The following is a 13,934-nucleotide window of genomic DNA, read 5'->3' on the forward strand; positions in this document are numbered from 1 at the left end:
GGATTAAAGGCACATCGTAAGCAAACAAAACTACGAACCACTCACAATTTTGCTTTATGGACAATAATATAAGTATGTTGGAGTGTCATCGTAAGGAGAAACTAACAGGAAAATTCACAGAGTCCAGTCCTGATGAAAAGAGATGGTGTTTCTAGGCCCTATAGTGCCCGAGAAGAGGATGACAATGGATTTGTCAAAAGCTAAAATTGTTAAGAGCAAAGGATTTGGAAAAATATTAGATGTTTTTCTCAATCTAAAAAGCTAGTAATAGAAATTTTTGGAAGGACTCTCTCAAGCCGACAGTAACTAACTTATTAGACACAAGTAAGTTTCGTCCAATTGAAAGTGGAGAAATTAGAAGAAAAGAACAAGATAGGTATTGATAATTTGATTGCGCTTGGATATAAAATAAAATGCTTAAAGGAAGTATTGACTTGTGCTTAAAGGTAGTGTGGGAAGTAAGAGTCAAATACCCTTGACTAAGGAATTATAAATAGTGAGTCTCTAGTAGTAAATCAAATACAAGTAGGGGTATAGGAGAAATATTAGTGATGGACAGAGTAAGGTCTGTTCGGCATGGTTTGCCAATTATATATAGTATCCTTACCACGATAACTTGGCTGATTAGTACATTTTAAGATTGGTATAGTTGACCTATTGTTAAAAGTCAACAGAAAGTAAATAGTTGAGCTACGATAACCAATGGTAAGGTTGAACTTATTTTAAAGGGAATATTAGTGGGCTTTCTATGTTTTAATACATATATGGTATAGTCTTAAGTAGATAATCATCGCTGGAATATAAGTTTGTTCTAAAGATTTGGAGGTATTGGCAGGGCAATTTAGAAAGCGAGAATTTTTGCAAATTAAAGAGGCTTTCAATTATGTTTCAATTGAAGAGAATCAATATACAATACACAAACATGGTTGGAGCAATCGATGGTATCATAGGTATGTAATATTGTGACACCTGGGAAGACTGGTATGAAGGAAGAGATACTCACTGTATATGACGACACACTTCTATTAGTGCCACAGGAATAAACTTGACCACTAGAACAATAAGTTTTCAATTCAAATGCATGAAAAAAAAAATAAAAGGAAGGACAAGTGCAACGAACATACGACATACGGAAGCTAAGAAGTTATATATCCTGTTCATTGGTGGTATTAAAATTATATAAAGAATTTTAAAAGGGTCTATGTTGATTTTCTCGTATCATGGGAACAGGTATCTATAGATGATAGATTAACAACTACAAAGCTATAGGTGGCACCGTGACTCTATGGTGGGAATATATTTCTCTAGAAAATTAAGCTTTCTGTGTGTAATAACATTCAAAGGAGGAATGAGAATAGTTAAAGAGAAGCTAACATAAGATCTTCTGCATGCCCTTTATTGGATGCTATTTTATGTAGTATATAATGTTTCTGATGTGGCATGTAAGGATGTCTATAAGAGGAAAAAAAAATATATATATATATCTTTACTCTTAATGGCATGTAAGGATGTTCATAAGAGAATTAAAGATTTTACTCTTAATGGCATGTAAGGATGTTCATGAGAGAATGAAAACTGTTATAATTAATATCATGAGCATGCAATTGCAAAACTTGTATATTTAAAGTGTATGTGTAAGTTATTATTATGAAGTAAGTTTTGTTGTTAAGTAAAGTATGGTAGCATAATAATTCTTAAATTAAGTAGTATATATCAAATGTGTTGTGATTTTACAGTTAGGGCGAACCTGTATGTTAGGCCCATAACATAGATAGAAAAAAAAAAAATCTAGTAGGTGGAAAAGGGCATGATGAGACAATACTCCGAGTGTTTAGAAAGTTAAATTTCGAGGACGAAATTTCTTTTAAGGGGGGTAGAATGTCATACCCAGTTTAAAAATAAAAAGAAAATAAAAAAAAAAGTAGTATTTAAAGATTTATGGATAGATTAATTGTATGAAAAATAATTATTTATTTATTGTTATGGGTGGTGAGTAGGGATAATTATTAGAGTTTTGGTGGCTACTTATCTTAAGAAAAAAATAAAATTGTATTAGTTGTCAAAATAAAAGAAAAAAAATTTAATTAAACTGGTATTCTTACGAGTGGAGTAAATCATTTAAGTATGCCTTATAGAGGAGTCCATTCAAGTATTGGACATTATTTAAGTACTAATAATTAAAAGAATTTATAGATAGTTTTGTGGATTATATAGTGAGTAATTTAAGAAAAGAAATATAATATTTGAATTTTTATTGTTGGCCGAATTATGATAGTTGTTATTTTCAATTTAGATTAAAAATTGGTAAAGATAAAATAAGGATGATTGATTTATAGAAATTGGTTTCTTTTATTAATACGTGTCAAGTACCTTATTATTATTATTATTATGATCATTGTTGTGTTGTTTTATCACAAATATTATTATTATTATTATTATTATTATTATTATTATTATTATTGTGGTTGAAAACTAATTTTGTTTTAAGTTATAGTGTTGCCTAAATATATGGGATAGTTGAATATAAATTATTAATTTAAGTCATGGTTTATATTTGTTGGTAATAGTGGAGTAAATTATGGGATATTTGTGTATTACGGTGGAAATTTTAAAAAGAGATAAAATAGGGAATTTATTATAATATGAGAGTGTAAGGAGTTGAATGAGTACGCGTTAGTTGAAAAGCATGATTAGCCTAGATAGATTAGAGATATTTTTAGGATTTTCAAATTTAAACCAAAGTGTTATTGAGGGTTGATAAGTTTGACTAGATATCTATATATAAGGGTACAGGGGTGAGGCGGCTTGGGATTTTGCTGGAGAAAGAATGATAAATAAAACGAAAGGCTATGGTGAATTAGGAATCAGAGTGAGTAACCAAGAGTGTTCATAAGGCTTGAAGGAGAGAGTGACTTGAACACAAAATTGAGTCAAGAGGCATCCTCATTCATTAGTGGCTTGCGGAGATTTCAAATATAAGACAAGGATTGAAGTAATTATTGGTCACGCTATTAAGGGTTGTTCTCGATTATATTCTTGACGATCTATACTTTGCAATTACTCTAATTCTCGAAATTTCTAAGGTAAGGAAATTAAGTAGTTTTTATGTGTTGAACTGCATAATTTAAATTATTTGTCTATTGAAATATTATTTGTGATGTATTATTATGAATGTGTATATAGTACTGAGAATGTGTGGTATGGACACAATATGGGTTTGTGAATCGAAATATATTATGGTTGGTACGATTTGTATGTTGTATGTTGCATGATGTATGTGGTGTGTTGTATGTTGTATGTTGTATGTTGTATGCTAACGTCTCAGGTACAAATGAGGGGCCATGGTGGGGTATGATACGGGGTAAGGCCGTTGAATGTAGAGATACCCTACCCTACATTTGTCTGATTCGTGTATGACATTGTTATGGTGGGGTATGATACAGTGATGTACTGTTGAATATAGAGATACCCTATCCTATAACAATGGTAGGGCTACATAGGCCCAGGTTATTATATGGGCAGATTAGGCCCAGGATATTGTAGGGCCAGGCTAGGCCCAGGTTATGTAAGTAATGGCTATGATATGCCAATGTTGTGATAATGACATATTTTATAGTATTGATATGATCATGCGCTATGAGTATGATATTGGAGTTATGAGTTCAACTTATGTATGTTATGAATAATTAGCGTGGACATATATGATAAAGGTCTCATGGGTGCAATTACTTAGTAAGGATTATAAACTAAGGTATATGATATAGTTAAAACTTAATTAGTATATTATAATGATATATGTTATTGTATGGTATTGCATGCTAGGCATTTTCTTACTGGGCTTTTAGCTCACCCCCTTACTTTCCCCCTACAGGCAATAGACAGGGAACATTAAATGTAAGTTTGATGAGCTGGGTCAGTTCTGGTATGTATACTGCGAGGGGCTATGGACGAGCAGACGGTCTAGAACGCCGGTGGAGCCTTGGTTTTTTTTTTTTTGGTTTTTTTTTATATAGTGAAGTATTCTGAGCTCAGCGGGATGTTGTGAATTTATTTTAAAAGTGCATTCAACTACTTATTTTATTTTAATATGAATGATCATTCGTCTTTACATGTTTAAAGTAAAACCCGCTGTGTATTTCTAAACAGTTTTGAGTCTTTTCAATTTGTGCATCAAAGTTAGTATTTTGTAAAACAAGGCAAAAAAAAAAAAATTTTGGGGCGTTACAAAAGTGTTGTTGGGAGATTCCCACACCACTATTGTTGCTGGAACTGGAAACGTGGAGCTAAAGTTTACCTCGGGAAGAACCTTATTGCTGAAAGATGTAATGCACACTCCCAAGATGAGAAAGAATCTGGTTTCTGGTTTTTTGCTTAATAAGGTTGGGTTTACTCAAACAATGGGGGCTGATTTGTACACCATCACTAAGAATGGTACTTTTGTGGGGAAGGGTTATGCTACTGATGGAATGTTTAAATTAAATGTTGTATTTAATAAAGTATCTTCTTCTGCTTACATGCTGTGTGATTTTAATGTTTGGCATTCTAGACTTTGTCATGTTAATAAACGTATCATTAAGAATATGAGTAATATTGGCTTAATCCCGAAAATGTCAGAAAAGGATTTTGAAAAATGTATCTTTTGTAGTCAAGCAAAAATAACTAAGACACCACATAAATCAATTACTAAAGAAACCGAACCTTTAGATTTGATACACTCTGATATATGTGAACTTGATGGAACGCTAACCAGAAATGGTAAATGTTATTTTATTACTTTCATAGATGATTGTTCTGACTTTACTTATGTGTACTTGATGAAAAATAAAAATGATGCACTTGACATGTTTAAATTATTCGTAGCTGAAATTGAGAATCAATATAATAAGAAAATAAAAATGCTTCGTAGTGATAGAGGAACTGAATATGAATCAAACTCGTTTATTGAATTTTATAATTCACATGGTATGATACACGAAAGGACAGCACCATATTCACCTGAAATGAACGATAAAGCTGAAAGAAAAAATAGAACATTTACTGAATTAGTTGTGGCAATTTTGTTGAATTCTGGTGCTGCATCTCACTGGTGGGGTGAAATTTTATTAACTGTTTGTTATGTTCTGAATAGAGTTCCTAAAACTAAGAGTAAAATTTCACCTTATGAGATCTTGAAAAATAGGCAACCAAATGTGTCTTATTTGAGAACCTGGGGTTGTTTAGCTTATGTTAGGATTCCTGATCCTAAGAGAATAAAACTAGCTAGTAGAGCCTATGAATGTGTATTTATTGGATATGCGGTGAATAGCAAAGCATATAGATTCTATGATTTGAATGCACACGTTATAGTGGAATCTAATGATGTTGAATTTTATGAACATTGATTTCCTTTTAAATTAAGAAATAGTGGGGTACATCTACTAGCAATGTTCCTACCATTAGGGATAATGAGCACACTGAGAGTAATGAAATAGAACCTAGAAGAAGCAAGAGAGCTAGAGTAGAAAAAACTTTCGGTTCAGATTTTTGTGCTTACACCTTAGAGGAGGATCCTGCCAACCTCTAAGAAGCTTTGTCTTCCATAGATGCTAACCTATGGCAAGAGGCCGTTGATGATGAAATGGACTCACTTATTAAGAACAAAACCTGGCATTATACAAACTTACCACTTGGGTGCAAAACTATAGGTTGTAAGTGGATTCTGAAAAAGAAATTGAAACCTGATGGAACTGTTGACAAATACAAAGCTCGCTTAGTAGCAAAGGGTTTTAGACAAAGAGAGAATGTAGATTTCTTTGACACCTTTTCACCTGTCACTAGAATAACATCCATTAGAGTTTTAATTTCTCTGGCTGCTATACACAATTTAGTTGTGCACCAAATGGATGTTAGAACAGCGTTCCTTAATGGTGAATTAGAAGAAGAAATTTACATGGATCAACCTGAAGGGTTCGTGATCCGAGGCCAGGAACATAAGGTTTGCAAGTTAGATAAATCTTTGTATGGTCTTAAGCAGGCACCTAAGCAATGGCATGAGAAGTTTGACAATTTAGTTATCTCAGATGGTTTCAAAGTGAATGAAAGTGACAAATGTATTTACTATAAATCTCATAATGACATTTGCACAATTATTTGCCTATATGTGGATGATTTGCTTATATTTGGTTCAAATATCCATGCTGTTAATGCTGTGAAATCATTATTGTGTGCTAACTTTGATATGAAGGACCTCGGAGAAGCTGATGTAATCATTGGTATTAAGATTACTAGGTCTGAAAAGGGAATTTCTTTGGATCAATCTCATTACATTGAGAAGATTCTTAAGAAATATAATTACTTTGACTGTAAACCTGCTTGCACACCATATGATCCAAGTGTAAAGCTATTCAATAACACTGGTGACGGTGTGAGACAATCTGATTATGCAAGCATCATTGGCAGTCTTCGATATGCCACTGATTGTACGAGACCCAACATTGCCTATGTCGTGGGATTATTATGCAGGTTTACCAGTAGGCCTAGTATAGAGCATTGGCATGCTATTGAGAGGGTAATGAGATACCTTAAGAGAACCATGAACCTTGGATTACACTATCAAAGGTTTCCAGTTGTCCTTGAAGGATAGAGTGATGCAGACTGGAACACTTTGTCAGATGACTCCAAAGCTACAAGTGGCTATATTTTTAGCATAGCTGGTGGCGCTGTTTCTTGGAAGTCAAAGAAACAGACTATTTTAGCACAGTCCACCATGGAGTCTGAAATGATAGCACTAGCCTTTGCTAGTGAAGAAGCAGGTTGGCTTAGAAGCCTGCTAGCTGAGATCCCTTTATGGGAAAAACCGATACCAGCTGTGTTGATCCATTGCGATAGTACCGCAGCTATTGCAAAATTCCAGAACCGTTATTATAACGGTAAGAAACGACAAATCTGTTGTAAGCACAGCACTGTTAGAGAGTTCCTCTCAACAGGAGCTGTTAGAGTGGATCATGTACGCACTGATGACAATTTAGCAGATCCTTTGACGAAAGGACTAGCTAGAGAGAAAGTCTATAAAACTTCGAAAGGAATGGGACTATTGCCCTTAGAAAAATGAGTCACTCATAATGGTAACCCAACCTAATGACTGGAGATCCCAAGAATTAGGTTCAACGGGTAATAACAAATTATGAGTTGATATGTGTTGATCATGCTATAGCTATACGAGAAGCATGAAGTCCTGAAGCGATAAGAGGATGAGTTAATATAAACTCTTAATGAGATCTATACTCTATGTGGAGTGGAGTACCGAGCTACAGGAGTACTCTTGATAGACTCACCTATGTGAATGTGGGAGTGGGGCCGCTTCCTATGAAATTTGGGGCAAAATTTCTAGAGCGTTCACTATACTGGGATAGACGTGCATGGCCATTAACGCACGGGCTTATTTGAATACACCCTTGAAAGATTGGTGCGTGGTACGACGTTAGAGATAGAGTTCAAGACTTCGAGTCACTCTAGTAAAATCTAAATCGTATTCACTATGCAAGATTCAAATCGAAAGATATCTTTGCTGAAGCACTGTCTTATAGTTGTTGAGGTTGCTCGAGAAAGTATTTTAAAAAAATTTCAAGTGGGGGATTGTTGGAACTTTGTATGAAATTATGTAAAAATAGAAAAGTGAAGTGTGTGAGTAGGAGTCCCACATGGGATAGAAACACTACATTTTAAGTGTATATCTAGTGCAAGTTTGAGATATGGGTTTGGGCCCCAAGGGGTACCCAGTTTTGCGTGCATGGGTGAGGACTCACACACTGGACCACCACACGCGCACGCGCGCCGCCGTCCGTCCGACCGATCCGAGCCGGGCCGGGTTGGCGGGTGAGGTGTCACTTTATTTTTTAAGGAAAAATTATTTAATTAAATAAAGATTTATTTTTTATTTATTTATTAATTAATTTTAACACGTGATCAGAAGAGGTAAAACGCGATCAGTCAATGATCCGCCTTTTCCTCCCACGATCCATCTCCTCCCACGAACGATAATATTACCGTTTTCTTACCGTTTTTTCTTGGATCGACTTCTATATAAGTCGTATCAGAACAACGTAAATAGATATCTTTTTATTATTAAAAAAAAAATCTTTTCTTTCTTTACGATTTTTTTGAGAGCAAACAGTAGGGTGTTACAGAGCGATACAGTTCGGTGCAGAACATATCGTACTTATACAGAGGTTGTTTTATCCTGGGGACGCCGTGGTTGCTAGACTGCCGTGCACACTTCGGGCAGAGCTGTGAAACGTCTTAAAGAGAGCGACATTGTCCGCGACTCAGCCTGATTATTCTATCGGTAATTCGTTCCAATTTTACTGTATTTAATTTTGGTTTAACATACTATATTTATATATGCATGCTACAACTCTTCTTCCAAATTAAAGGTGAAATTGGGGACCATGTAAATTCCTTTGCAATGTTCATTCACGTGCTAATTAAAAACTTTTTCTATATAAGTTTTATAAAAAAAATTATTTACACTGCATATTAATTTTTTTTTATTTTATTATTTTTTTATTGTAGGGTGGAATTTTTTTTAACAGTACTCTTTCTTTAAAAAAAAATACTGTTTAAATTTTATAGTGTGTACAGTGTTTAAATTTTATAGTGTGTACAGTGTTAAGTTTTTACAATTGTTATACAATTGTTTTTTAGTTGTTTCACCGTTGTTCTTAGTTGTTCTGTTTTGTGTTCCACTGTTGTTTTATAAAAATACAGTATTTAAAAAAAAAAAAAAATTCTGTATGACAATATATTTTTATAAAAGTTACTCTGAATTCTTGTAAATTTCCCTTGAAAAGATGTTCCATGTAAAACAAATTAATTAAGCTAGCACTTTTGATCATCAGTTCCAACAACTAAATTAAGGAAAGAAAAGAGCAAAAAAAGAGAGAGAGAGACGTACGTGACACAATGTATAATGTATATAGATTTTTAATCACATTTTTATAAGAAAATAAATACATAACAATAATGGTGTAAGAGTTACAAATACACGTACATGGTAATAAACAACAAGAAAATTAAAAACAGTACTATAAACACTTTGTTAATAATAATTAAAATATTATAATTATTTAACTAGTTGGGCTTAGCACAGTGTTTTCTGATTTCACCATCAGATCCAGTAAGAGGTTCGATATCTCCCATCTTGATCATTGCCTTAACAAAGTCCTCAGCAAAGCTACTAGCCTTCGAACTGTAGCGTTTAACAACAGAATCAGTGGATCCACCATTGAACAAGATCTGATCAGAGTGTAAAAGACCCTTTTGGCTCAACAGATTTTTGAAGTAGAGATTATCAAACTTTGTTGGAGTTGTAACATCAAGATCTGCCACATTGTTATCTCCAGAAGGAGCCTTACGTGGACACTTGTTTTGCCTTTGTTTGGCAAATGAACTATCAATGTTGCTCTCATTGTATATTCTGTCTCTGAAAGTTGTACATCTTGCTTTCCCAATTGTGTGTGCCCCTGAAATAAAATATATATCATATATTTAAGGGTATACATTCATTGAAAAGATCTAATTTTATTGTTTTTAAATTGTGTTATTATTAATTACCAGATAAGGCAACCATGTCTTTGGCAGAGAGACCTTTAGCTTTGAATCTATTAATGAGGTTGCTTAGGGTGGAAGTGGGAGGAGGGATGACTCCACTATTGGCATCATTAAAGCTTGCGGTCTTTGAGTCTCTTCTTCCAACTTTAACTTTCCAATCAGGTCCTCCAAGCTATACACATCACAATATATAGTTAATTATATTTTTTGACCAAACGACATAAAATGTGTGCTGCGTTTTGATGAGTATATATATATTGCTTGCTTACAATTGCGACAGAGTCACGAGCAGCAATGGCTAAGATATCAGCACATGAAACGACACCAGGGCAGACTTTCTCAACCTGGGCCTTAATCTTATCCACAACTCCAAAACCTCTCACTGAGTTGTTATTGGGCCGTGCTGTCTTCTCACCTCTAAATGAAGAAGTGTCGTCCAGGAGTATTGACCCATCACAGCCCTATAAATCAAAAATTAATTAATTAATTTATTTTTTTTAGAGAAATTTACAAAAATAATAGAATTTTAGTTAATTTTTATAAAAATACTATCAGATAGAAAATTTTTAAAAAATACAGTGTTTTTATAAAACAACAGTAGAATACAAAACAGAATAACAAAAAATAATCGTATTAACAATAGTGAAAACTTAACACAATACACAGTATTTTTGAAAAAAAAATCTGCCTCACAAAATAAAAATTAAAAAATTAAAAATTTTAGTAAATGGGTGTAATTATTTTATATATATATATATATAAAAAGTATTGAATAAATATCAGAGTATACGGTAGTAAATAGTAATAAATTTATTCGTTAAAAACACTATAGCTATTATTGAAAGTTTTGTCCTTTTGTGGAGGTTATAGAATAAGTTGATTGAGTCTATAGGTAGCTAGTGTAGTGTCCGTCTATATAGTTTGTTTGTGAAAATATGTTTCAACCACTATATATAGAGTGCTCAGTAGCACAAGATTTGACTTGCTTGGCTCCTACTTCACGCAACAATATGCCATGCATGCATGTGCATCTTTTATATGTCGTATATATTCAAGATCAACGTCAAAAGTCAAGGCTTTGACCAATCCTATGCTGCCACGTCACTCACAACCATCTCTTGTTTTATAACTAGCCTATAAGAATGATTCAGCACTTGACCAAAATTACCAAAACTCATCCGAATAAAAACTATATAGCCACCTAGGCACATTATTGTATCTAAGGGGCCGGGGATTATCTTTTACATTAAATAATTAAGAGAAAAAGTCATATTTGTTTTCATCAATTCAAATATTTAATTGATGATTTATGTTGAATCAATTTCGTTGCAAAACGAATTAATAATATCTCTTTTTCTTTTATTATAAACTTAGTGTCGTAATATATATATAATAATATTTGGGAGATATTTTACATTATTTATATATATGTTTTCTACTGTGATAAAACCAATCAATTTAGTTACTGTTATAACAAGAGACGTGAGAAACTTGTCGGTGGTACGTATAATTTATATATTAAAGTCTATATATATACATAAATTAGCCACACATTCAAAAATAAAAAATGAAAAGAAAATAGTTCGTTACTATATATGTACTGCTGCCTGAGAGATATTATATCGTTTATTTATTAATTTACTGATTAAGCTTTTGACCAAAGTTACCAAATACTTAAACTAGGAACTTTGTTACATTTTATGAGGTTGATTATCATAAATTATATGCATATATAATATCAGATGTGAATATTCTTCAAAAAACAAAAGAAACTAATAAATGTTAGGAATAAATTCTGAATAGAAGAGTTAATTGTTATCTCAAAATTTAACTAAAAAGAATAAAATAATATACGAGCTCTATAATAATTTTGAGCATTGCTATTAAGTATTATTGTGGACAATGTCCCACATGGAATAAATGGTAGAGAATTGAGCCATATATAAGAACATGGACTACTCCACTCATTGCCAATTGGTTTTGAGATGGAACCCCATGATTCTCAACATGGTATCAGAGCCATATCTCTTGCGGGGGCAAGTGATCATAAGATTGATGAGCAAAAAATAGCCATCATCTTGAGGGGGAATCATATTTTTTAAAACCTGCTATATTATGGGACCCGATACTTAATTGGACCAATAGTGATATTGACACGGAGTGCTAGGCACCACTGGTACCCTTTAGTATTTCTCCTATATATTTTTAAGTGAGAAGGTCATATTTTTTTTTCAACATTATATTGATCCAATTTCATTGCAAAACAAATTAAATTACTATTTTATTTTATTACCATATCTTATATTGGTACCGAAGTATTAGTTATATGATGATATTATTATTGGTGAGACTACAGTATTTTTCTTTGGTTAAAAAATATAATGCTGGCCTCAAAGGTCGTTGTTAGTTGAAAAATAAGTACATGTACAATTTATATTAATATATATAGCTATATATATCGGCCAGAGGAAATTAGACCAAGTCCTATTTTTTAAAAGGGAAAATAGACCAATTATTTTTATACACAAACTAATAATTAAGCTAAACCAATCAATTTACTGTTATATAAAAAGACATGACATGAAACTTGTCGGTGATATATACTTAGTTCTTAATAGAATACATATATTAGCAATGTTTTATTAGTAATTAGTTCCTTGATTAAGATATGGCTCATGAAAGAACAAATAGTATCATGTAACCATAGCTAAATTAAATAAATAAATAAAATCAGAAAGTCATGTATTTAGTTTTAATTTAAACCAACAAATATAAAGCAAAAGAGAACTTTCACCTTTATATATGATGTATACCTCTCATTTCATGCAAATTTTTACCATAAAGCAAAAGAGAACTTTCACCTTTATATACGATGTATACCTATCCATGTGAAGTGGGCCTCTCATTTCATGCAAATTTTTTACCATAAAGTTATTCGAATTTGAACTACTAGCTCAATATATAGCACAAACAAAACAATTCAAAAGAAAAAACATAAATTTAAAGAGAAAAAAAAAACAAATGAAAACTCACATTAACGAAGCAATCATGAAAATGAAGGCGCAGTAGAGAAGCACCAATACGTCGTTCATTAGAAATAGCAGAGTGGACAGCAGATTTTACAGTACTAAAGACTTTAGGACAACTCTTAGAATAGAACCCACTTGAAAGATCATCATCATCATCAGCAAAAGAAGTTCTTGTGAATACCACAAAAACTATAGCTAAGGTCACTATAATCTTAAAAGAAGAAGATAAACCCATAACTAATGTTTATCTAATTCTTATAAGTTGCTAAATCTCTCTGAATATTTTGATCAAGTAATAATAATTAGAGCTTGATCGAATGAGTGGTGCATGCAAGGATTATTTATAGATAGATTTAGTTAAATGGGCCGGGCTTATAATAATATGAGCAATAGTTAGTTCGGCCTGGCAGCTCACCTAATATTACTAATAATTTCTATTAAGACCGCGCCAAAAGGTAAAATGCACTGAAGAGTCTGATTTTGATTGATGACTACTTCTTCAACATAAGTTACATGCATGTGTTCTTATTCATATTTTAGATTAATAAAGAAATGAAAAGATAAAGTTGATTAGTTATATGAAACATTTATGGAGTTGAATAGTTTCATTGGATTATCAATCCTTGTCAAAAAAGTTTGGGGCCAGCTACTAATTTTTGTCATCATTTAATTATTATAGTATTATATATATTCATGATGCCTCTCCATGCAATATCGGATCAAATAACAACTACTAGAAAAAAAAAAGAAATTATGAATTGGTTGACTATTCAATATATGTAGTAATCATGAAGTAGTTAAAAAAAGAATACATGAAGAGAAAATTTCAATGGTGGTATACATGCAGCTAATAATAATTCAATATATAAGAATGTTTCAATAATATTGTTATATATCAGTATATGTATATATACTTCTTCAATACTTAATTATATAATATTTGTTTTGTTAAAAAAAAAAAATTGTATCATAGTTGTTGTAAGAAGGTCAAATTAAGACTATTCCTTTGGATATATTATTATAATATTGTAGTTGTTGGTTAAGATGACGTTTGGTATCATTTTTTTAATCAGTTTTCTATTTTTAAAATTAGAAAAGTGAAATTATTTTTCAAAAATATGTTCTATAAAATTGTTTTTACTTTTTAATCTTTTAATTGAGAATCAAAATTTTAAAAATAAAAACAAGTCACTTTTAATATTTTTTTTAAATTAAAAGTTTTTTTTCTTAATCAATATTTTAGACTCCGACGAGACCCGAACTCAAATCCTCCCCCCACGGCTCTGGCGCTGAACTTGGCCTCTGACCTTAGACCTA

The 13,934-nt window shown here is 32.2% G+C and overlaps 1 protein-coding gene across 1 annotated transcript; it reads right to left on the minus strand.

Moving 5' to 3' along the window:
- Positions 1-8,933: 8,933 nt before the first annotated feature.
- Positions 8,934-13,110, minus strand: LOC115719602 (peroxidase 4). The gene is made up of 4 exons (XM_030648700.2): positions 12,622-13,110; positions 9,858-10,049; positions 9,592-9,760; positions 8,934-9,500 (listed from the first exon to the last, which is right to left on the minus strand). The coding sequence occupies exons 1-4, from the start codon at positions 12,850-12,852 to the stop codon at positions 9,109-9,111; spliced, it is 984 nt and encodes a 327-aa protein (XP_030504560.2). The 5' UTR covers positions 12,853-13,110; the 3' UTR covers positions 8,934-9,108.
- Between the last annotated feature and the right edge of the window lie 824 nt (positions 13,111-13,934).

Source organism: Cannabis sativa, chromosome 2 (assembly GCF_029168945.1).
Source record: "Cannabis sativa cultivar Pink pepper isolate KNU-18-1 chromosome 2, ASM2916894v1, whole genome shotgun sequence".
In the NCBI taxonomy this organism is placed as follows: Eukaryota; Viridiplantae; Streptophyta; class Magnoliopsida; order Rosales; family Cannabaceae; genus Cannabis; species Cannabis sativa.

Coding starts and splice junctions, on each gene's coding strand:
- LOC115719602 (XM_030648700.2), bottom strand. CDS start 12,852: ATGGGTTTATCTTCTTCTTTTAAGATTATAGTGACCTTAGCTATAGTT. Junction 10,050..12,621: donor TTCATGATTGCTTCGTTAAT/GTGAGTTTTCAT, acceptor TTTGATTTATAG/GGCTGTGATGGGTCAATACT. Junction 9,501..9,591: donor AGACATGGTTGCCTTATCTG/GTAATTAATAAT, acceptor ATTTTATTTCAG/GGGCACACACAATTGGGAAA.